Source organism: Dryobates pubescens, chromosome 6, assembly GCF_014839835.1.
Source record: "Dryobates pubescens isolate bDryPub1 chromosome 6, bDryPub1.pri, whole genome shotgun sequence".
Classification (NCBI taxonomy): Eukaryota; Metazoa; Chordata; class Aves; order Piciformes; family Picidae; genus Dryobates; species Dryobates pubescens.
In genome coordinates this window covers 33,005,473-33,031,378 of record NC_071617.1, presented here as the reverse complement: position 1 = coordinate 33,031,378, position 25,906 = coordinate 33,005,473, and the positions used below count along the sequence as shown (strand labels likewise).

Genomic DNA, 25,906 nt, shown 5'->3' with positions numbered 1-25,906 from the left:
CCCAAATATAAAAGGCTGATGCACAGCTTTGCTGAGCTTCAGCTAGTTACGCAGAATGTAGCTTCTGTGTCCACTCGAGTCTTACTGTATTCCCAGACTGCGCTTCCTAGGTCTTTAAGAAGTCAGTCAGTCCTGTTATATGTATCCATCTCTCTGGCTAGGTATTTGTTTGATCTTACTCTGCTGCCTAGCGTACCTAAAACTGATTGGCAGAGATGAACATGTAGCTTCATTTTTTTGGAACTGAAACATGTTCTGCATGTTTTGCAGCTCACAGTGCTGCAGCCAGAGCAGACGCCCATCTCAACTGTTCTGTTATCACTGTAGCCCCTAAGATTGCCCTACTCTGAGGAAAGCAGTGTATTTAGAGATCATAACTAGAATACAGATAACTTTCAGCCTCCAAACACCTTGCCATATTGAGTAAGTCGTGATGATCCAAAGAGTAAATTGTGCTCTGAGAATGCAGCAATAACTTGAAAAGACAGTATTTATTTGGGTTATTTTTCCTTTACAGGCTTTAATGTGTGTGTAAGAACTGCTGCTGTCATATGTTTGAACAACCCACTTGTGTTTACAGTATATTTATCATAATCACATATTTCTAGCCTAATACACAGTGTAAAAATAAAAATACTTAGAAAATAATTATGCCATTTTGCTTCATGAAATGTGCTCTTTTCAAATGAGCATAAAATGATTAAATTATACCTTCTAACAACTCTGTTCAAAGCCAAAAATACCACGGCTTAGAACAAGGTATTAATGAGAACAGTCCTCAAAGTTTAAATCATTAGCTTATACTTCTCCTTGAACTACAAAAGGCTCATGGCAAAGACAAATTCTTCATTTATCTGTGCATAAAAACACTTATAAAAAGCAGAAGGTGATGAAAAATTGCTAAGTTTTGTTTTCCAGAACATTCTTTTAATGTTGGAATGTCTTAGAATGCTGTAGTCGATTGAAGTTATATAGGGCTTGGCCGATCTGTGTCCAGTGCTGGATCTTGTTGGAGGGATCCTATGTAAGCCATGAAGCTGTTGTTCTGATGGCTCCAGTCGTAATAGTCTGGAGAGAAACTTAAAAAGAAAATGGAAGAATTAGTGATAGGCAGGTTAGTTTTGTAGATAGCTGGTTAGTGAATGTGGGCAAAACACAATCACAAAGGTAGTACTCATTCTGAAGTGCAAAAATAAAATCCCAACAAGAGCTTCAGGCAGCTGTTTATGTTTCTGATCTCTCAGTTACCTTGGCCCAGGTGTTTTCAACTCATCTATTTCCTGATTCTTCTGGTTCACCTAAACCCTCCCCTTTCTGATTCACTAATCCAGAGTGTGTTTGAAAACCCTAGAAGCTGTGCTGCAAATCCCTGCTAAGTTCTGTCACTACAAGAGCCTGTCAGTGCAAGACCTAAGCTTCCCATGTCTGTGTACAAGGAACTGTTACTTGGTTAGCAGCTTTGGCATGCTGGTTTTTCTTCCATGACCAATGTGAGACAATGCAGATGGCTGGTTCCCTCCCTCATGCCTCTCTGCAGTAGGGAGGCTGCCTTAGGCTGGACACCAGCCTGGTGTGCATCACCTCCAGCATTCTCAGTGGAAATCCTCAGTTACTATGTGGAAAATCTAATGCAGGGTTGGAATGATTGATACGTGTAAATAGTGAATATCCAACTGTACTGAATCGTGGTTTGGGCTCAGAGACAGCAACCACACAGTCTCAGCTAAAAGGGTGAACTAGATCTGAGTATGTCAGCTATGGTAAACAAGTTAGCTTTCATTTTAAGATGACTGATTGTACTAATGAACTACTAGTATAGTGTAGATACAGGAACAGCAAATGAGTAACACATGACTGAGTCTCCTTTCAGGGCATGATAGTATCTTGGCGGTGCCCTTCCTTCTCTGTTTCGGGTGCTACAAACTGCTGTCAACTGCTCCTTCCTAGAAGGCAATCCTTGCCTAAAGCTTACAGTAACACAAAGAAAACAGGCTTTTTGTGATGTTTCTGGGTTGTGTTAGAGTTCAGCATTCAGGTGGATTCATATAAGCTTTCAGCAAATGGGAAAGCAAATGCTCCTTTTATTTCCAAGCAACCTCAAAACGTTCAGCCATGTTACAGGGCACCCTGAGCTGAGAGGCTTCTCGTTACCAATGTTGCAAGCTGTTGTCTACACTGCCGAGCTTTGCCCTGTTTGTCCCTGAAGGCAGGAAGACAGCTGGTTTGCTAGGATGCCTTGCTCACACACTTAAGAAGTGCCATTTACTAGTTTAAGCCACTCCTGGTGAAAACAGAGGGTGAAACATGCAACTCAAAGATCTGACCTGAGAGTTTGAAAGAGTGGCATACTCTTAAAATTATGTAACTGTTTTCATTCTTGTGTCCTGGTAGTCTCTGTGGGGCCCTTGGATCCCTACAATTAGTGCTGCCTGTCCACTTCAGGTTCACTCTTTGCTTCCAGTCACCCCCTGGAAATTGTGCAACAATTGGAGATAGAAAAATTACATTAGTCTTCATCAGTATATGAGAATTCTTTCTCTTACAGTTTCTGTTATGGGAAGGAAGCAGTTCCTTCTTGTATCTCACCTGCCCTGTGCCCCCTGTGGTGCAATATTCCATGCTAGATCGTCATCACTGTCATATCTACGAGGGTTGTCAAAGAAATAAGACCTGGGACTGAAGCCGTGGCTTGGGACCATTCCTGCATTGGCCTGAGGGAAGGAGAATCTCAGTCAGTACTTGCAACAGGAAAATAATCATTCCTAAAAGAAGTTACTGCAGACTTAACTTATTGCTTCCAAAGCAAAGCAGGCAATTTTACACTTCCTGTAGACAAAAGAAATCTTTTTGCTTTTTCTGTTTTTCTCTGTCAGCATAGGGATAGTGTACTGAGCTTAACAGCTTTCATTTTAATTCCTTTCTAGCTGACCAGTACAACCCATTTCTGAAACCACCCTCCAGCGTGCATTTAACCTGTCTGCTGAATTCCTGTCCATCTTGGGCACTTGGTGCTTTTAAGCCTACTGACTTCAAGTGAGCAACAGGGAAACAGCTGAGGAGCTGAAGGATATGAAACATGTAAAAAGATTTGGTTTTACCTCCCACATTTGTAACCTTTCCTCCTGGTATGTAAGTTAGCTCAGGAACTGATCATGGCACACTGCTTAGTGAAACCACAGCTGAAAAGCCCCTTAGGACCTCTGAGCAATTTCAGTGCTATGAAGGTCAAATACCAAGGAAAAATCTTTTGATACAACAGGCAAAGGGGTCTACCAAGAATTTTGCCTTTATTTCCCTATGAATCAAAACTGAAAACATAGATTCTGAAAGTCAGTTTGATTCTGGAAACAGTCCAGAGGAACAGCTAGGACTCAGCTGAACCTCTTCTACTGGTCCACTACTTCTATCCGCAAGGAACAGGGCTTCCTGTACCTATGGATGCCCCAGGATGACATCTTTGCCTTGATCTTAAGAATGAGATCAGTTTAATCTCCTGCTTTTGAGATGTTAAGTAACCGACAAAGATTAACTAAAAATATGTCCATTTCCAACATGCATCTGGATGAAGGTATGGCAAGGTAAAGGACCACGCACTGCAGTGACCCTGTGTCAGCACCAGAGCAGCCAGACAACTTGGTCTTGCCTACAGTTGTCTCTGGAACGAAGCTTTACATTTAAGTAGTGATGAATGCAGGCTGCTGCTTCTCAAAACTTTTTGTTTCTGAAGTCCTGAATGAAAGGTAAACCCTCTATTTCTTGGGGTTCTTCCTTATTAAAATAAAGAACATTTCTGGGTTTTGCTAAATCAGAGTTGTTATTAAGTTTGGGGTTTTTTAACTGAAAGAAATGCTGCTTTAAATCTAATCACATGCTTTCTGGCCCAGCGTTTTCAACCACTGGACTTAACTGCTCCAACAGTTAGCCCACTGAATATATTAAAGTCCTGTGGCCCTTGGTCTCCCTCTTGTGGCATACTTGCACTGAAGTTCAGTTTTGCCTTGCTAGAGTTCTTTTTTTGTTTCTAAGTAATTTCCAGTTTTCCTCTTACCGTGATACTGTTCAATGTAAATATTCATCTTGTGCAGAGAAAATCCACGTATGCCCTATCCGCTACAACAGGTAATGTCTACCCTAAAGAAGGTACCCATAACAGAAATTATACTGCTAACTGGTGCTTCTGAACTGTGTCTTTATGAAGTTGGAGATGTAAAACTTTCTGCAAATCACAATGCAATAAATACAATGTTATATGCACTACTGCAATATTCTTTGAGTTGTGAGAGAATCCCTGGGGGTGCTGGTTGATGGTAGGCTGAACATGAGTCTGCAGTGTGCCCAGGCAGCCAGGAGGGCCAATGGCATCCTGGCCTGCATCAGGAACAGTGTGGCCAGCAGGAGCAGAGAGGTCATTCTGCCCCTGTACACTGCACTGGTTAGGCTGCACCTTGAGTACTGTGTCCAGTTCTGGGCCCCTCAGTTTAGGAAGGATGTTGACTTGCTGGAGCGTGTCCAGAAAAGGGCAACAAGGTTGGTGAGGGGCTTGGAGCACAAGCCCTGTGAGGAGAGGCTGAGGGAGCTGGGGTTGCTTAGCCTGGAGAGGAGGAGACTCAGGGGTGACCTTATTGCTCTCTACAACTACCTGAAGGGGGGTTGTAGTGAGGCAGAGGTTGGTCTCTTCTCCCAGGCAACCAGCGCCAGAACAAGAGGACACAGTCTCAGGCTGCGTCAAGGGAGGTTTAGGCTGGAGGTTAGGAGGAGGTTTTACACAGAGAGAGTGATTGCCCACTGGAATGGGCTGCCCGGGGAGGTGGTGGGGTTGCTGTTGCTGGGGGTGTTCAGGGCGAGGCTTGACAGGATGCTTGGTTGCATGGTTTAGTTGATTAGGTGGTGTTGGATGATAGGTTGGACATGATGATCTCGAAGGTCTCTTCCAACCTGGTTTATTCTATTCTATTCTACTCTCATTTGAGCTCTTGTTTGAGTAGGGTTCCAAGTCTTTATGTGATCAGCTTTTTGAGAGGTTAGACAACGTCTCTGATTTTTATTCTCTTGCAAATCTCTCCCACACTATCCAAACTTGACCACCATCACTAAACTCACCTCAAATAAAATGAGATCTCTCTGTGGTCACTTCTTAGAAGAGCAGAACGAATGGACTGTACTTTGAAACATTTTTGCTCTGTGCAGTTGTCCTGCCTACCCCTGAAGCAGGAGTGAGGCTGAGAGATTTATTTTTTTTTATGATGGACACTGGGGGCTATGGGATTTCTTAGTGTGATGTCAGGTATTCCTCCCTTATTCAGCTTGGCTTTATCATTGTCTGAGAAATCTGCATGTGAGAATAAAACCCATGACCTTATTTTAAAAGTTATTAATTGTTTCTCTTGTGAGTTTACCGTTCACATTTTCCTTGGGGAATATTAGCTTTGATTTGGTTTACCCTACAGAAACAGGGACACTACCTCAGTAATTGTAATACAAGACTGAAACTCATCTGGTGCCTGTCAACCAGCTAACCTGGAGAACTTGCCTACAGCTACAAAAAGACATTTGTCTGTCTAGTAACTGCTTGGATAGTAAGGATACTTACATGGAATTTTCCTTACAACTTACACCTTAATCTCTGCTCTGCTGAAACAGCAAACAAAGCAAATGCTTGTTATGGCTATTGATCTTTGACATGGAAATAATTCACTAAGTACAGAGCTGAAAGTATTTGACCAGTTAGCACATAACCCTTTTCACTGCTATGTGAGAAAAAGACCCTAAGTTTGGATAGCAAACTCCTTTTCCATTGACTCCAATAAAGTCCTGTATTAATTTAAAGGGAGGGTCTTCTTAAATTTAAGAAGGTTCCTGATTTTTAAGGTGAAGTGCCTGAGAAACACCTTTGTCTTCCTTCTGGGCAAATATGATGAGTTTCTTTCGTGAGGAGTTAGTATAAAGAATTGGGAAGTTTGGATTGTGTTTATTCTGCCAAGGGCACATTGAAAAAGACAAGTCAAAATGTGAAGAAGCAAAAGCTCCTTCAGAAGATGTGCCCTTCAGACCCACCTGGACATTGCACTAACAAATTCCACTTACTAGATCTTTTGCAGGGTTTCGAACACGGAAGAAATACACAACCAAAGAAGTAGGTAAGAGCTCCCAGATGAAAAGGATCACTCCAAACACTATGTAACCTGCATCTCCCAGCTGACATTTCAGATCTGCCTGTTGAAAAGTCAAAGAGAAAAGTGTTTAAAAATGGCAGCTCATGTAAAGGTGTAGGTATGTATGCTTCCTTCCTTATGGTCTATATTTAAGTGGCTAAAATACCTGACATGACCAGAAACTCCCCTCAGTAAAGCCTGATTAACCTGGCTAATGATTAAAGGCATACTATAAGAATCAATGTGCTATCTTGTTGGGTACATGTCTTCCCTTCTATGTTTTCTCCTCCTTCCTTCTCCTCCTCCTGCCTTTCCCTCAGCAAAATCTAGTGCAGGAGTTCCTAGTCTCGGAGCCTGGCGAGAAACCATTTGATCAAGTGATCAAATCCAGGTAATGAGAAACAAGTTTTCAGTCCTTTTCCATCTGGAAATAATACATAAAGGAACAATCAATGCCCATGCTGCACGTGCTGGCAATCTGGCTTTTAAAAACTAAGGTTTGGATCCCTTCAAATTGGTGTGTATTGTTAGCTTGACCAACCAACCTGTTACTCTAGCATTAATCTTGACCTCTCTAGAGTTCTCCTCCACCATTCGCCAGAGTTCTGGAGAGCAAATCCTGTCTTTTCATGTGTTTTGTACAGAAGAAAGAAGGGTGATGTTCCTGACAGGTGACCTAAGACAGTACCACGGTACAAACATTGGGCTCTACTTTTAAGTGGCTTTTGATTCTGGTACCAAATTGAGCTCATTGGTTCCAAACCATTTACATATGGCTCAAATAATTTACCCCGAAATCCAGGCAACTGTAATATCAGAAGTCGGGTCAGATGTTCAAAAATCAGTAGTAGCAGCCTTAAGGCCTATAATATTCCAGTGAATGCCCTATGAGCAACCTCTGACTCCACAGGAGAAATGGAAGTCAACACAAGAAGTGTCCCCTGCAAAGGGTCATCAGGAGTAGCAGCAACACTCCAGACCCCAACAGCAGGAGGGAAGACATTTTGATTCAGGAGATGACTCGCCCTTCTGCCTAAACCTGTTCTAGTTACATGGAATGGCATCACCTAGCTGCACTCCTCCACATCACAGCAAGGTTGAGTAGTGGTCCCTTGACAAACCCTACTCAGCTAACTCATAAGTCCTCCAAGCAATCCTACCCTACTGTTTATCAACTTATTTACAGTTTTACTTACTAGTCAGCTCAGGCCTTCCATTTTTGCCTAGCCTTGACAGAGCTGGAAAACCACTAGGGCCTAACTACACTCTTCAAAGAATTAAAATGAGCTGGGTGCCCAAACTTCAGAAAATTCAAAGAATCACCTGCTATTTCCTGTAGAGTTTTCATCAACTGTTAGTTTCAATATGAATTTCACTCACAACTAAGAGTTGGGGAGAATCTTAGTCTTATCCTCAAACTACAGAAGCTAACATGCTGTTAACAGAATTAAGGTAAGTAACTCCACAGCCCTGGATGGCAGTAGATTTGATGATGACTTCAGCACAGAGCATTTGAGTAGAATCAGGTACTGGTTTTCTGCTTCTCCAAGTGTGTTACCTTCTTTGTTATGATAAAAACCCTTGGTTTTGGTTTTGGTTTTAATAAAAGGCATTTTTTTTTTCCCCTTTTAAACAATTAAATTAAGGTTACAAAAAGGTTGATCTTTTTTCCCTCCAAATTACTTGGGTAGTGTTACCTCTTTCTTTCTTTCAGCACCAAGGGATTTTTTTTCTCCTTATGCTGAAATTATTGGAAATTTGTATTCCTGGAACAGAACAATCTTAATTGAATGAAAGAAAAAGAAGAAAAGGATTTTAATATATTAATTCCTCTTGGCTTAGAATTGAGGAAATCAGCCATCACAGGCAAAATGAGTTTTTCTCATTAGCAAATATTTTCATACTTGCCTGATCTGATACGTTGTACCAGTCATAATCAAAAGAATTTACTTTCTTGGTTTGGGAAAATGATAAGATGAACAAGTTGTAACAAGCTCTTGAGGTATAAAGTAGTATAACAGTCACTCCTATACTTGTCACCTGACACACAGATGAGCCCTGGAAGAGATTTAAGCACATTTTAGGTTATTTAAGGTTATTATTCATGAGGCAGTTGAGAAGAGCATTGCTTTGTATGGACTTCAGTGGTTGTCATCCTACTCTGTCTAATGCAACTGGCTCTTTCATTCTTTGGTCAGTATATCCTACACTACGTGTATTCCTGTATTTTATCAGTACAGTAGTTTCCAGGCACAGGTAGCAGTTGCAGCCCTCATAAAGATGGGCTGTGACTAATTCATATGATTTATTGTACAAGCGCTACTTTCAGAGCCATGAAAACACTTAAGAACTACATTTGATATCAGATGGAGGAAGAGAATTCATCCTTCAGCTCTGCAAGCTACAGAGCATCCTGTACCAGATTCTGGTTAGCTAGCACGATACAATCTTGCATGTTTTCACAACTGCTTGCTGTGCACCTATTTCCTAAGTACAGAGATCATAACAGTCATCAGTTAAACACAGCACATCCTGCCTTATGTGATGTCAACTCAGTGAAGACCAAGTGGAAGCACAGCCTGTGGGCAGAGTGACTATGGCTAGGTAGTCCATGAGTGGGGACTTGGGCACAAGGGGAGGAACTGGACTGCAAAGTGTGAAATAACAACAGTTCCTAAGCCCTGAAGAGAAAAACAGAGCAAGGAAAGAGCCTAATCCATCATAAGGAATAAATGAGACACCTGACCACTGTGTCAGGCAGGAAGGTTCATTGTGGGGGACTGAGACCCCAGAACAGGAGCTGTAGCAGCAAGAAAGGAAGAAATCCACAAGCCACAGCTACAGGGATCAGTATGAGACTGATCACAGAGATAAGCAGATATACAAATATGGGACTGGCTTGGAGAGAAGCTCAAAGTAAACTTTGTGCAGTTGTCTTTGGAATAGAGCTTTGCAAAGTCAAAGGGGAAAAGATAGGTTAAAGCTCTGCGTGCTTTTAGAGGAGCAGGACACCTTGCAGTCATTTGCTTCACCAGCCCTGCCCTGTTCCTGTCCTGGCAGAGACCCACACCACTAAGATAGGTTTCTCATATCTGTGTGGGAAAGAGGCCAAGAAGGAAGGCGCTCCTCCTCTCACAGGTCTTTCTATGCTCCTCCCCTCACAAGTCTTTTAGAACTGTGCAGGAGACAGGAAGGTCTGCAACCTGTTCCATTCACTCACACACTCTGCTCCTAGATTTTCAGCCAAGAAGCAGAGGTCCAAAGTGCTGTGGCAAGTAAAATACAGACATAACAGAATGGCTAGTGAAATACTAGTAAAAGTCACCATTTCCTGAATCCCTAGCCTTCAGGAGACTACCTGGGCCCCTCTGCTGATCACCCTTCTTGGTGGCTACTGTTCTTGCAGCTCTGTCAACCCAACAGCTTGGTCTGCACTCCTCAGTGCAGGCTTGGGGAGTAGTCAGAAAACCTTGGCAAAAAATATCTTGCCTGTTTTCCCAGCAAAGTGATTCAGGGAACAATCAGGCTCAGAAGTATTACAACATCCCCGTTACAGTCAATCTCTTGACTGAACTCCAGCATGTGAGTTCACCAGGCCATAACCTGCAACCATTTCAGGAGTGAGCCAAGAGCCTTCTGCTATAGGGAAATTGAAGCCAGATACATAGCAGGCAGTGGTGAAAGCTGTGGCAAGACCAGCAAGTAAGAAATGCCATAAAGAGGAAATCTTTCCCAGGCAATTCTGTGTTATCCTTTAGTACCAGCACATCAGTGATGCTGTCATGGAAACTGAGAGTGAGAGCAGAGAGACGCTCCTGACTGGCACATATCATTTACCAGTTCAGTGGCACTGACAGACTAAAGATAGCAGAATTGAAGAGGAGAATGGGATTGGTATTACCCTGTACAGGTTTCCCTATGTAGCTGTCATTCTTTAACAGTTAATAGTTAAATACACTAGAGATTTAACAAACTTAGTCCCACCAAACAGGTGATTAAAGTGTCCTGGTTTTACTGCTAGTCAAATATACTTAGTGGCTTGGGGAAGGGAGAGAGCAACAGCAAGAGTCGAGGCAAAAGAATCTTTTTTTCAGTCACAGAGCCCTACAGGAAAGAGGAGCACCCAAGGTGTCCCACTGCATGATCACAGGATGTTAGGGATTGAAAGTGACCTCTGCAGATCTTCAAGTCCAACCTCCCTGCCAGAGCAGACCATAAAATCTAATGCAGGTCACACAGGAATGCACGGCCAACACAGATCTGGCCCAATTGAGCTCCTAGGGGCAGAGCTGTGCACTTCTGTGGTGCTGTCATAGCCTTGATGCAGAGAACCAGGCTCCTCTCCCATACTGTGTCATGGAGGTGAATGCATTTTCACTTGTGGTCAGAAGATATGTGCCTGCAGGTGGGAGATGCAAATAAAAGACGGCCAGTACTGATGACTATCTACCTGCAGGCTAGAGGACACATTATCTCCAATTGCTACTTCTGTTATACCACTACAGAGAATGGATTTTTCTTTTTTATCTAGCTTTTTTTTTTTATCAGCACAACAGTGGCAGGATATTTCTTCATGGGCAGTTTCAGCCATCTGTATCCCTAACTCTGTGCAGTCAAATTCTACTGAAAGTTCCCAGAGGAGTTCCCATTACAGATCAGCAGAGAGAAGCAAACTGCTCTTGAATTTTCATTTTGACATCCCAGCTTTCATCAGCTGAGTGTCCTTTCCTGCCTGCAATAATGTCAGTTTGTCTGGGTTTCATGAAACAGATTGAAGTGAAGAAAATCAGATTTCCTACAGAAGGAGGAAATGGAACAAAGTAATCTAACAAAGCCTCTCTTAGGTTAATACTGCTTTGTTACAGAGATTTATGCTTCTGTGATTTGCAGCAGTAGAAAAACTTTTCTTACTAGTAAAATTAATCCATTGCCCTTTGGTCAGCAAGTGGCAGGCTTGGGGGAAAAAAACCACACCAACCAACCAGAAAACAAACCCAAAACATGAAACAAACTAAGTTGTGTTTTTAAATCTTCTATTCACCCCTGAACTTTCAATTGTGCAATATAACCAGATCTAACTATACAGTAAAGTACTCCTTTCATCTGATTAAATAAATGGAAAGAGGAATTTTATTACAAGACCTTTCTGAAGAGCAGCTGAAACTTACATTTCTGAGAGGTTTGTTGTGGTAAAGATAATGTGCCATTGGTTAAACTAATGACTTGTTTTAACATTTAACTATCTCCTGGAAATACAAAAAGCTTTGAAAGCTCTGTCCCATTATTTCTAAACATAAAACACCACTGATTTTATAAGAAACGGGGTTAAGTGATGCCACCCTGTGCCTTGACCACTGAATGTATCCAAAGATGTAAATCTAAAATATTTCTTTAAAGTACATTTTTTTAGATTTATATGAGAGACTTCTATTCCCTTCTCCCCACTTGGCTGAATTTATAGTGCAATAATTCTTTTAAAACACATTCACCTTGTTTATAGGACAATATGCAAAAGCATAAATGTAGATTCATATTCCACTGGCTTATCTTCAGCATGCTGCTACCTTAAACATTTAACTTAATCAGTCAATAACTTACAAGCTGAAGGATACCAAAATATAGGCCACTTCTACGTAGCATTACTAAAATTAAGTCATCTTCAGATGCAGATAGCAGAATCCACTTGACAAACAGCTATGAGAAAATCCAGTCAAGAAGTTCTGTAAACTGTCTGAAAACTACACATTTTGGGGTCACTAGTGTTAGCCAAGACCACCCTTGCTAGCACTTTGTATTTAATTCATATATTGAGCAGGATGGCCATCCAAGCACAAGTCGTGAAATTTAAGGTCACCAGCACTCAGGGGATCTAAAGAACTGTGTGGCTCAAGGCAAAGGCCTTGAGCTGCCCTTGTCTCTCAGAAGGTACTTGAAAAGAACTGAAAATGTACCTTACCTTGGACTCCAAGTAAATGTTGGCTAAAGACATCTTGGAAATCTTATACAGGCAGATGGAGAGTGAAACAGCGCACAGCACAAACAATGTGTCATTAATTGCCACCCGGACGGAGACAATGACTTTTCTCTCTGAGTTCTGTGTCCTCACCAATACTGCACATGTTAAATTCACCAAGAGGAAGAGGAGACTTATGAAAAGAGAAGCCAGGTAGAGGGGCAACCTGGGAGAGTGAGAAGAAAACAATTTTAGTGACATCCTTCAGTAAGTGTGCCACGAGATGGAAGTTGCACTCTGAGCCATGAAAGCTTCACACACTGGGCTGAGAGCGACCAGACACTCAGGCCCAAATCATAGTGCTTCAGATTGCTAGAGAGATTAAGTTAGGTGGTTTCAAGCCTGTTTTTACAGTTACACAACAACCTGTAAGTAAAGACAACAAAACATGGAAGACTGTTTGCCACAGAAATACAATAACACAGTTCTTAAAAACTACTTAAATGTGCACAGACTTTCTAAGAGCCATGCACTTCATACACAACACAAGCCCTCTGACTGCTAACTGACAGGAGAACTCTCGTTCAAGGTTGAGTCACCTGGAATGGACTTGTTTTGACCCTGGTTCTATTACACCATTATCTAACAGTAGGAAAAATCTCTGAGTTACTGGTTCCCCAGCATTTTTCTCTGTCTCTTTTCCTAAATAACTTGGCCATGGGCAACCTTTTGAAACAAACATAAGAAATTTAAATATACACAGTGCTTATGGGTTGGAATTTTGCTATCTATGCCAGACAAAAAGTTGTTTTGCACAATCACAGGAGCAGAGTTGGAACAGAAATGTGACAGACAGAAGTTGGACTGGTTTTGTCCAGCTGTTATTTTCACATATACCAGCCCTGATACCTGCAAGATATGTATACCACATACTGAGGAAAAGCTACTTCTAATTCCTTCTTACTCCTACACACACCTGTGGTGCTTTTCATTAAAGAAAAAAAAAAGTCATGTTTCCATTTCAGGTGTGTGTTTACTTCATTATCGTTGCTGACTAAGGCAATTACTGATATGAGTAATAATTTGCCATCACTGGCCACAGCTTTTTCATGTCTGCTGGAACTTTGAATTAGGCTGACCACAAACATCCAGATGGTCCCTGAGGAATCCAATTCTGATTGTAAATATACTTCACCCAACAGTGATGATCCTATTTCACACGATCATATACTTCTGGAGGCATAGGCAGCTTCTTTTCAGAGGGCAAGAAAGGAAGGGGTATTCTTTTGAGGCCTTTAAAATGTGTAACAGTTTTCAGGGAAAGCCAAAAGCCTGAAAGTCCCTGCTGGTAAATCAGTGCCCTTGTTTCCAGCTATACCTGGCAGTGAGTGAGGATGCTGTCTTTTCCTTGACAATCATGGAAACTCCCTCTTAAGGGGGAAGATTGTACTCATTCCTGGCTTTCCAGTGCAGGGGTCTGCTTTTAGGGTAAGCAGCTACAGTTCCTTTAAACCTCAAAGTTAATGCTGGAAGCACTGCAGTACTGGAGGAACTTTGTGACATGGCTTTCTCTGGAGAATGTAGTTCCCAGTTGTAGTGGTGGTACATTTACAGCTTTCACTAATATGTCAAAAAGTCTGTAAGTGGTCTTTCAGTCTATTTAATAGTCTCATTTCTACTCTCCTATTACAGTGCAGGTGAAATATTTTTGTGAGGTTTGGGTTTATTAGGAAAAGTACACTCTCACATTCTGTCTCCTTGCAAGACAGTGAGTATCTGCTCTCTTTTTTCTGCATCTTAGACAGAGCTACCTTCCATTTCAGCCTTTCCTTGATGCTGGCTTGCAACCACCAAGGCTCAGAGACTTCCAGGCTAGGCTTCTTCATGGAGGTTAGAAAAAGAAACAACAAACCATCCAACCACAAAAAACAAACACTGTCATGCTTTCATGCCCACACACACCCCTATGTGCCAGGGTGAGACTGTCATGGCCAGACAGTTGTGCAGCTCTTTACATAATGATCTTCCATTCTCCTTATTAACATGGTGTGGCTGGGGAAATAGTTCCCTGTTTTGACAATAGAAGCATTGTTGCTGAACTTCTGAATAAGAACTGATGGAGATAAAGGCTGTCTCTCTCAGGGCATTTTTAGGGTCTCTGCAGCTGCAGACAGCATTTATAACTCGCTCAGAATGTATCCTTATATCTCAACTCCAAGGGCACCTACAAGACATGAATAAGCATGTGGAGTTTTTTAGAAAATAGAAAAGCAGGGCAGAAGAGGTGCTTCCAGATTGCACCAGCCACTGTTCAAAAGCCTATTGTGTCTAATCCCTACTTTTGGGCTAGTCCATTCAAAGGATCAGTGCGTAATCAGGCTCAGCCTGGGAAGGCACATGCCTGGGTGTTCTGGTTCTTTCTGAAGCACAAACGCATGCCTAAGTTTTTCTTTGAGCTTAGAAATCAAACTTAAGGTGAACACATAGAGATTCACCTCTTTTAATAGGAAAATCTCTTTGAAACTACTGTGTTTTATATGTGATTTCCTTGGAAACCATACAGCATCTAAGGCCTGTGTATAATAAGGCTTGCACACAGAGCATGGCAAGCCTCATCCAAACTCAGAGACTGTAAGAAGTCCTCCAGCCCAGGGAGACATGCAGAAGGACTGTTTAAATAAGAAGTTGTGATGCCACAGTGACTAACATTGTGAAAGATGTGCTGAGTAAAGTTTGCTTAAGATGCTGAATCTCTGATAGGATTTTATCAATTTGGTCCACATCTGAAATGATCCTGATTTCTGACACCTCTGCCAGCACATGGACTGCAGCCCTACCTCAGCTGGCCATCACACCCTACATGCCTCATACTTTCGGGACCCCAAGTGCAGGTTGCCTCAAGCCTGCTCTCGCTGTGCTACCATCCTACCAAACATTGTTTCTAAAGCACTTGCTCCAGACGATCACCTCTCCAGCTGAGTAACAAACTTTACAGGGAAAGGACAATGTTAACATTTGACCTGTTTATACTATGTTCTCCTAGGAGTCAGCGAGTAACAGGTTAGATTTCAGTTTCAAATTACTGCTTTCCTATCCTGAATTCAGATTGTAAATTTTCCTTAGAATGGAGACAACCTCTCTCTCTATCTTCCCCTCTGTCTAAACACTGTCTGACTGAGGCTTTTAGGTATTGCCACAATAAACATTATTTTATTGAGCTCTTCCTCAGCTTTCTGGACATTTAGGCCCTTTGGAGAGCTTTCAAGTCGTGCCTGTCATTTCCTGCTGCTCAGCAAGATCCCAGACAAATCTCTTCACCTAAATACAAAGCTAGCATAACCTTGACTCTGTGGAGTCAGGGGAGGTAATGTGTGAGCTCCCAAAAAAGCTCCCAAACATATCAAGTTAAAGCCATTCTCTCTAGTTCTTTCCATTCACAACTCTTCTCTCATTTCCCCAAAATATTGCAGTCTCCTATTACCACTGACCTCATGGTTTAATACTCATGAGAGTTCCACTCATTCCTGTCAAAATACATACATCACCTTTACCAAAGCACTGGATCTGAATTCATCTAGAAGTGCAAATGTTAAGTACCTCCAAACAAGTCACCCTGGGGCTTTTCTCCCTGTTTTTGTAATACTTGCCTTTGAAATAAATGAATATCTGGAAACAGTGCTTGCTTTGTGAAATGACACCGACTTCTAAATGTCACAGGAGGAAACTGGCCCCAAAGCCATCATCATAAAACACTGATATATGAATAACTGAGATAGGACTACTACATTAACACATTAACACATTAACTCATTAACACATTAAATGTTTTCATAGTTCTTACCTGTATTTCAGTAGCTCTGGGGAATATTTTGATTTGGCTTTGAAAATCACCTGCACAACAGAAAAACATTGCATCAAACATAGAATACATGAAAACAAAGAAAGAGACGGTGATCTGCAGGAATGCTGTCTCACAGGTCACAAAGAAATGTAATGGTAAGTTTTATTACTTAACAGATTTGCATTTATTTCTTACCCATGGCAGGCAAGCTCTAAGAAAGTACTAAAATCACTCAGCAGGTGATCATGATGTATTTGTGTACAAATCATCTACACCAATATTTTCACTTACTCCACTTGGGAGTAGCATCCTTTATACCACTATTCACAAGAGGACCAATGGCAGTAGAATCATAGAGGCAAGTCCTTAGGCTTTTACATGACCTAATAGTAAACATATCTTGTGCAGACCAGCCCATACCAACATACTGGCTCAAATGCTCTGTTCTCATGAAGAGCCCATCATAGTATCCTGGCTTGAAATTGGATATATACAATTGTATGCATCTTACATTGCCCAAAGGATATCATCAGGAACCAAACTGAGTGGCTTTCTCTGAGGTATATTTGTCTTCGGGTGACTGCCTGTTCACTATAGAACAATATGTATTTTTACAGGAAGCTCAGGCCCAGTAGTTACCTTGCTGTAACAGACAAAATCCTGACATGCTTTCTGCAGTATAGCTAGGTGTTTAACCACTGTCAGAAATTATACCAAAACCATTTTGGTGTAATCTTATTTATTAAAAGATATTTATTAAAATATTTCTTAAAAAATAAACATCACTGCTTTTTCATAAGCTAAAGTGCTTTCCAAGCACACTCAGTTTACCAGTGTTCCCTTAAAACAAACATCAAAGTACACTGACTGGCTAGCATTCAAAAAAACCAACATGCTGCATAACTTATTCTGGGTTGTTGCCAAATTGTTTTCTCCTCAAGTTATCCTGCCTTATCCATTTCACTCGGTTTTGCATGACTTTAGTATATCTTGCATAATATTTGCTATGATTATCATGCTTTCCCAAGGAAATGGACTTACATGATCAGTATGTATGTGTAGGCCTGTGTCTGCCTGTCAACTTGTTTATCTGTCACCCTACTAATCTTAAAATACTCTGGTCAGACAACTGATGGAAAAATACTTCAAGCATCAAAGAGATGATCCTTTATCACTCTCCAAAATTATCAGTGACCCAATGGAAATAAGAAACCTTATAAATGCATCTGATCTATGAATTCTGAGAAGAATCCTTCATAATGATCCTACACATCACCCAGTATGAGAAAGACTGCACAGAAAAGTATTGTAAGAAATGTCCCAGTTATGGAAATAGCACAAAGTCAAGAATCAGATCTGGAGAAAATCAGGCTTCACTTGTTCCAGCACTTCTAGAACAACTTGTCATTTAACTCCTATTCACCATAAACAGCTGCCTTAACATGGACATTTTTTCTGTGATGCATCATTCAGCTGCCTAGCACTAACTGAACCAGGAGAGAACATTGAGCTTTTCAGTAGACTATAGAATAATAACCAAGAACAAAATGGAAGCATTAGGGGGAAAAAGTATCTAAAAATATCCTGCAACCATTGATGTTTTCAAACAATTAACATCTCTTGAAGCATACTTTACAAAAGATTTTTTTGATTCATTCTTCAAATTCCTGGATCATGAATTCTCACAAAAGTTCAGAAAGAAGTTTTATGTTGCTTTACTTACTTATTACTGAAAGAAAAGTACAACAGGCTTACAAAAGTTACGTGTTTCTGTGGTACAAAAAGGTAGTTTTTAGAAAAGAGATGGCATCCAGAGTATTTCCAACATGTTGTTTGTGCTAGGCTTGTTACCTACTCTGCTTATTCTGGAAAACACTGTGGGCAAGTGGGAAGGAACAGATTCCTGACCTCAAGGATCAGGCCATTCCACAATCCTCACCTGTTCTGAGCAGCACATGCATGTATTCTACTGTTAGTTTGGACAGCTTTCAGGAGAAGTGCAGAACAGAAGCGTGCTTCTACAAAGGACAAGCAATTTGTAGTGGGCAATGAGTTTTGCTGAGTCCACAAAATCTAGAAAATACACAAGTTCCTCAAATTCACCTCCTGTGGTTCCCCCAAAAAGGATCCACTCACCCCTATAATGTCATGGTGCATTCCTGTCACATAAACCAGATCAAGGCCACCCTACATAGCCAATGCTCTGTGGATAACTTAGCTAAAATGAAGTATGACATTGCTGCTGCAGATACAGCAGGATCTCCAGATGTGAGATCACCAAAATAGCTCTTACTGTGATTACACATTTGGTTAGCCTCTCCTAGCCAATGAATTTTATCACTGCAAACTGACCATTAAGAAAGAAAATGAACACTGTATAACAAATTAACACTGGATAGAGTGAAAATTAGACTACAAGGCATGGACATTCCTACAAATTCAATGCTAGACAGAAATGTAGGCAGCCAGGTTCTGCCAGCCTTGCTTAAACCTTGCTGAAACAGTAATGGAGCCTTAGTTTCTGAGTAGCCTTGCTGGAAGCAGTGTGATTAAATAAAGAGCCGTTCAGTGGGAGTAAGGGTGTCAGATGCTGATCTCAATATACCTTACATGCGTGGGTGTAGCATTTTGCTTTTAAGCCATTTAGCTCAAGAAACTGGTTGCTCAATAGCCCCTCCCCACAACAGTGTTGAGAAAGCTTCGAGTCAATAACTGAGTCATCTAAGCAAGTCTTCCAGCAAACCAGAGCAAACTAGGCTACTCATAAGAATAGACTTAACAGTGAGCAGAAGGCAGACTTTTAAAACAAGGCCTGTGATGACCAGCAATACAGAAAACTCATGAAATGTTTGCTGATTTTCTAACATCTGAAGGGTTAGTTTTTCTTCCCAAAAGTATTTCCCCTTTTGCTTTTTCTTTAACGGAGAAATGTCCTGTTTTGACTCCTTGTTTTTGCCATAGCACTGGAAACCTCAACTGAGATTCCCACCCCCCCTCCCCCACTTCCCTGAGGTATATGTCTGGCATATGAATCTGCAGCAGCACAAAAAGCACTCCTAAAACCCCTTCATACAGCCAGTGAGAATTCCTGGTGCAGGAACTGATGTAAACAGCTTACCAGGTCCTGGCAGAGGAGCAATGAGGATTGTTTAGGAGTCCCCCAGGAGCTCGTCTGCAAAACCACTCTGCAGAGCTGCTGGGCAGCAGAGAAAGCAGACAGGGCCAGGCTGCTGTAACTCAAGGGGGACGTGGGGGGTAAGCAAACTCACTGGAACAATTTTCAGTTTGTGCTCTGATTTAGTGGAACTGATGTGGCAGCCTGATCTAGTTGAGGATACCCCTTCTTACTGCAGAGGAGGTTGGACTAGATGATCTTTGGAGGTCCCTTCCAACCCAGACCATTCTATGATTCTTGTGATGGCTGGCACAAACCGTCTATGTACCACTAGTACTAGCTATCAATTCAATATTACAGGATCCACAGCCCAGCTTACCAAAAAGCCTCAGGTATGTGTTATGTGCTGGCCCTTTACACAGGAATGAAGTTTAGCTTAATTTACCAGTTCAAAATCTCTATAAGGAGCAGAGTGTGTACTTATTCTTCTTGGTTCTTTTCACCACTGCCTCTCTCCTTCTCTCTCACACTCCATGAAAACTTCACTTTGCTCCCTGAAAATACACCGCAAGCTTATGCAGGCCCGGAGACCCTCACCATCAGCACATATCTTTCTTCTGCTGTATATCTTGCAGCCCCAGTCCCACCTTCCCCTTTCTCTCTTTCTGCTCTGTTCATTTTTATCATTTGGATCAGTTTCCCAAAATATGCACAATTCCCCTCCACTCTCTAAGTGCTACACAGTGTGGGCATGGGCAACATGACTCACTGCCATACTCAGCCTTTTGTAAATTGGTAAAAATAGCCCTGAAAAGACAGACACCATTGCAGGGTTGGTGGCCATGGTAAACCTGAATGTGTAGCTTTCCTGTCAAATTATTTTCTAAGTCAAATGACCTCATTCTTCATGTCAGATGCTGAAAGCCAGCCAGTCTGCAGTTGCAATTTGTCTCCTATAGATCCAATGCTGACGACAATGTTTCATGCCAAACTCCTGCGTGGTTCTAAAGCATGCTTTAAATTATTAATAATCTGTATTATATATGTGTATTCATTTCTACTAAAACATAGGTATTTTTCTCCAAATATAAAAGCCCTCTTTGTTCTCTCACTCATGGTATAACTTTTGAAATGGTAATTAGAGGATGAGAAGTTCTCTCAGTTTTCCTCCCAGAGCTAACACATACCCCAGTTCCACTGAGATACACGTAACCTCACTGAAAGCCTTGTGCTGGTTTTATCCTGCTCTGCCAGGCACTTCCAGCATGGCCAGCTCCCCTCCAAACTGTCTTACTTGGTACAATTTCTCCTCATTTGAAAGTCCCTGATTTTATCAGCCCTGCCTGGGAGGCAGTGTAAGCCTCTCAATTTGGATGCCAGAGAAAAGGGAAGATGGTTACGGAGGAGGAAGGAGAGGTAAATCTGTCTAGTAGCCCTTCTCCATCCATACAGCTTCACAGTTCTTTAGCTCAGTACCAGGTTCCCCAGGTCCTGGAGACGCTCCCAACCTGAGAGTTAAACCTACAGTCCACCAAATAGTTTGCTGTGCCTAGCCACAGGGGAGGTCTGGGATTTCCAGCACCCCCTATGGCTCACGGTCTTTGGCCCTGACCTTGGTTTTTGATTTTGTAACCCTTCATCCTAGCCTCGCTTCTGCTTCATTTGTATCTTTTTCCCCAGGGAAACACAAAGTCTTAAGTAAACAGGACGAAGTAAAGCAAGCCCCTCTCTGCCCACCCCTCCTCACACACACCAAAAAAGGCAACTTTTTTTTTTTTTTTTTTTAATTTCCCAGAGCCTCTTTACACTTTGCCCACAGTACTGACTGCAAAGCCTGAGGACTCATCTCAGCCTCCTTTTTTTTAAGGGCAAGGAAGATTTAGCTAGGCAGGAACCAAATGAAAGAATGCCTGAGTCCTGGGATTCTCACTGTCTGAAGTCAAAGTGGAAATATGCTATTTGCAGATTTGCAATATTAGCTTTATCAAGCAGCAATATAAACCCATGGGAGCTGCAGGTGTGAGGCAAACATTTATGGGCTTTTTGGTCTCTGCAGGTGAAAATGCACACTTCAGCTCCCTGTCTGATGCATCAGGATCAGGGAGCTGCTCAGGCTGAGTACGATGCAGTTATTTACTGGTGCTGTGCTATTGTTACAACAGTGCCACTGGATCTCATCTTCACTTGAGATTTATTTTCATGATTTCTAAGCAGACAGAGACTTATCCTGATAGGGTAGATAGTTTGGTTATTTTTGTGGGGGAATTTGTGTGTCTTTTATTTTTTTCTTTCCCACCCCCCTTTTTTTTATCCTTTGGAAGACAATGAATACAGACACAAGATTAAAAATTCTGTTACATGTAGCTGTCTCACCAGGAATCACACATATTTTCACCAGCATGGGATTTCTGAGATTAGCTGATATTTTATAAGGCTTATCTGCAGCACCCTTGCTGTTCTGTCTTATGTAAGGCATCAAGACCTTAACAAAAGAGCCCTGAACTTGACTCTTAATCCAAAGATCCTTTGTTCTTAATCAAAAATATTTTGATTGTAACTTCCATTTTCAAATGCAGGTCCCCTGCTTTAGCAACCTGCCCCAACACAATGCAGCTCCTTCTGCTGAATGCGCTGATGGTGATGCTCAGGTCTGGGAGCAACCTCAGATGTGTCAATGTCATGGCTTAGTGGTCTTGCTACACCTAAAATACAGTTTAAATTTGCATCCCCATTGCTTTGAGATACCTTTTAAAAAGAGAATAGTTGTGGCTAACTTTCACTCAGGTTCAAAAGTGCTTATTATTCTGAAACAGATGCCTTCAGGCACTTAGCAAATGAGGGTTTTGGTTTGGCCAGGAGGATTTGTAATATTTTTGAATAACTTTTTCTTCTCACATCTACGTCTAAAAGCTTTCCTAGCAGTGCCACATTTAGAAATGGTGTGTGCTGTACAGCAGATAATAATAAATACTGCAAATTCCAGAGACTTGTAGGGTTTCTGCCAGTTGTCTGTCCTCACTGTACACATACATCCCTTATTTTCTTCTAGCTAACCACTAGTTAAATCGTATGGTTTTCAAGCAATAAGACACAGCTGCAGTCCCTTCTTGCCTGCCTTCTAGAGAAAATAAATGAATAAAAGTTGTTTCTGAACAGGTTTGTGAAGTTATAAGCCATTACTGAAAACAAAATTCTCTCTCCCCACCCCTTTCACACTAGTTCTTGCTTGCCTGCTGAGAAAAGCTAGATGCATATTAAATATACAGTCTCAAAAAGATGCTGAATTTCAAGCCAAACCACCTTACAATGGTTAGAAGTAAAGAATTAATAACAGTGAATTAACAGGTCGTGCACCTATTCTGTGTCTTACATTATATTCATATAATGGCTGGGCTTGTATTTCTTAAGGCTTTGTGTTGGCTGGGGAGATATTTGAGATGAGAATTCACTGTGAGCAACTAGCTCTAAAGGGAACAATACTAATAATATACCTGTCTACAGTGGCCCACGATCTTTACAGATTATGACGCACATCACAAACTCTGAAAGTCCCTTGCTATGTCTTTTCAAAAGCCTCACAACAGCTTTTCAAGACAGATAGCTACTACATTCTTTTACAAAGGGGCTCAGAGGAATATTGTGAGGATTCATGATGACAAAGCAGAAATTGTCTCAAAGTCAGAACCAACCTTAGTATTTTTTTCTGTTTCCAGCCACTGACTTGTACTTCCTGAATGAGATCAGACAACGATGCCAAAAATAATATAAAAGGACATATGTGTGCATTCTGCATGTTCTCTTTTTAGATCTTCCTCAGACAAAAGGAATAAGTTACCCACAACACTAAGACTCCAAGTGCTGGCACTCTGATGCACAGAGTGCAGACTTCTGTGCACCCTCTGTGCTCACACCAGCCTCAGCTCCTCTTGGCAAAGAGCCAGGATGCTGCATTCTACCTCCAGACTTCCACAGCAGCCCTACGTGTCTGTGTCTGGGGGAAGACTCTGATTAGGGCTACAACTTGGTCCCAGCAGCTGTGAGGGGGATGGACTGTGCAATGATGGTTGTGGGGAACTGTCCCACTATCAAATGACTCTCACAATAGCTACAGGATAAAGCACAGGTCACCACATGCCTGAACTAGATTTGAGTAGCAGGTAGAAGAAATGTTCCTGTAATCCCTTAGTGTATCTCAAGTCCCAGAGAATGGAGAAGGGTGAGGTAGCAGGTGTTTCAGACACTGAATCCATAAAAGTAAACCACTGTGTATGTGGTTCTAAGTATTTCATGTTCTCCACAACTCAAGTGATCCTCTTACAGCTGTCATGCTTATCATTGCTTCTTTTTCAGGTCTGGGATGATAACTCTCATAAACAGCCTGATCTCTCCAGCCTGGCAATTCAGAATTGACAGGCCTGTACTCACTGCAGAGCACTTTTAAACACCATCAACATTACAGAAGCACCTTGAGCCAGTCACAAAGCTGGTTCCAAGCAGAGCACACAGCAACACCCAGAGCATCCTGTGTACCGCCAAGGGTGCTCAGGGCTGGCTACCCTTGCACCGGAAAAGTGGACTTTGACAAGGGTCATCTGAGTGCAGGTTTGGCTTCCTGATCCAGCCACTGTAGTGGGATTGGGGAGACAGAGAATCCAGTTCCTGCCCTTCTACAATCCTCCTGTGAAATCTTAGGCAAGCCCGGCAGCCTGTCTTTGTCTCGGCATGCCAACATCTTGTCCCGCCAAGATACCCAAGCTCACCATAAATACTTACAAACAAGTTGTAACTGCAGCCATCTAGAGCACTGTGCAGCCTAACTCATTTGGCTTTTTAGACAAATCTGTGCTGCCCATAGCACAGATACACTCTCCCTACCTTTTTCTGAAATGGTGATACCGTTTCCTTTACCCCACTATAGGGCTAATTTACCTTTACATCACAGCATCCTTGAAACAGAGGGTATATCTGTACAGCATTTAGCACTTACTGGGGTCCAGAGTGACTGGTATTTGTAATACAGATCATTATTAATTTGGATACACAGTAGGGCTTGATCAACAGTTTGGACTGTGATACACAGAACACAAATCTCACTCAGAAACATGTTAGCCAACTTACAAAAAATTGGGGGGCGGTGGGTTTGTCATCAAAATTAGAAATTACAATTATGACTGCACACAGAGACCATGCCTGCTGAGACAGGAGGTTTACAAAGTCAAATAATAACAACAATGTTAAATAATAATAATAGAATAATATTTTGGATGTGCTGCTTCCAAGCCCTCCTATGCAATTATCCCCCCATTAAATTAAGCAGCATCCAGTTAAGAGACAGTGCATATATTATTTGCCATCCCTGGGATGACCACTTCAGGATTCTATTTGATTGTAACACTGATCACTTGCATATAGGTCAAAAGTTAAAATCCCAAAATAAATAACTGAAATTTGCTTTTTGTATTGCCAAGGTACATTTGTAAATTACATTTTCCCCCTCATGTCTCTTTAAAAAAAAAAAAAAAAAAAGGCTTTACCATTTTGTCAGATTCAATTTACCAAATATCTCTTGCTTACCTGTGTGAAGTAAAGATTCATCAGGGTCAGGGTGAAAAACTGGAGGCAGACTGGGAAACAATAGAGAAGCCAGAAGATGAAGGGGCTGAGAGAATTTGCTGTGACAAAGTCTTTGAAGTAAAATGAAAAGAGCACAGTCCTAAGAGAAGCCCAAAACAAGCACAGAAACAGAAAGACAGTTTGGTAACTGAACCTCTTGTGCCGGTAGTGAAGGACCAGCCAGAGCTGGACGTAGATGAACACAAAAAGCAGTGAATAAAAAACAGTATATACAATGGTCAGGCCCAACTTCACATACGGAGGGACAGCTGGCGTCAGGGTTGGTGGAAGAGTGTCATTTTTCAGTGGGTCCCACTCAGGGGCCTCCATTTGATATCAGGAATCCTCAGAATTATTTATTAAGTTTGGCTGCCGCTGTTGCCTCCTCCTCCTTCTTCTTTCATCTTCCTACAGCATAGGAATCAAGAAAATGAAAGAAAACAAGCTGCACTTCCTCTTTGGCAGCTCTCTGTGGGCTGGTAGCACATGATCACAATTCAGAATGATTCATTAGGACTGCCTTTGTCAGCAATTGGCAGGGAACAGCTCAGAAAGCTGCCCTTTGCTGATGTTTGTGCACAAATCTTTGCAAGAAACAAAGAAATCCACTAGCTCCTGAATGCTTTGCTGCTGATTTTTTTTTCCTAAGGAAAATTATCTGGATTTTAAATCAGTTAAGTGATGTTCTATTTTCCACAAAACGTAAATGCCTGACATTTCCCCCTGGCAGCCCTGTCATATCTTTGTAGGGTTTTTGTCTTGTTTTCCATTTAGCAACTACTTTACCTAGTACCTAGAAACAATTTTAAGCACCTTAAAAGAATGAAGTTCATTAAATTCAAATCACTGCAATAAGCTGTAACAGTTCAGCTCTGCATTGCAGAAACTTTTGTGTTCATAAAGAAACACAATTTACACAGCAAATGTAACAAACAGTATTTTTTTTTTTTCTTCTAACATATTCCATTAGAATGGGAGAAAAGGCATATCAAGGCTTCCAAATGCAGTGTATGCAGGAGCAAATAAAACCCCCGAAATACCCAAATTAACCAAAGCACACATGCAGCTTCAGATTCTTTTCTTCTTGGTTGTTTTCTATTTGTGCCATCACTGTAGCAACAGCTAACCAGGCACACCTCACAAGTGTGCAGATGTGCCCTTGGCATTAAATCTATAAATTAATAGGTACTATGGCAGGTTGCTGGGTTTGTCTCATTGAGGTGAGAAGTGAG

General features: G+C 41.6%; 1 protein-coding gene across 2 annotated transcripts; it reads right to left on the bottom strand.

The window, feature by feature from the left end:
* Positions 1-473: 473 nt before the first annotated feature.
* On the bottom strand, positions 474-25,140 carry GPR137B (G protein-coupled receptor 137B). Of its 2 annotated transcripts, none has more exons than XM_054162278.1 (7): positions 24,636-25,140; positions 15,947-15,996; positions 12,109-12,331; positions 8,057-8,210; positions 6,085-6,209; positions 2,587-2,711; positions 474-1,079 (listed from the first exon to the last, which is right to left on the bottom strand). In XM_054162278.1, exons 1-7 carry the CDS (start codon positions 25,002-25,004, stop codon positions 968-970), a joined length of 1,158 nt encoding a protein of 385 aa, XP_054018253.1. In that variant the 5' UTR covers positions 25,005-25,140; the 3' UTR covers positions 474-967. The 2 variants fall into 2 exon arrangements, with proteins under 2 accessions (XP_054018253.1, XP_054018254.1); XM_054162279.1 differs by lacking the exon at positions 474-1,079 and adding an exon at positions 2,426-2,468.
* Positions 25,141-25,906: the final 766 nt, after the last annotated feature.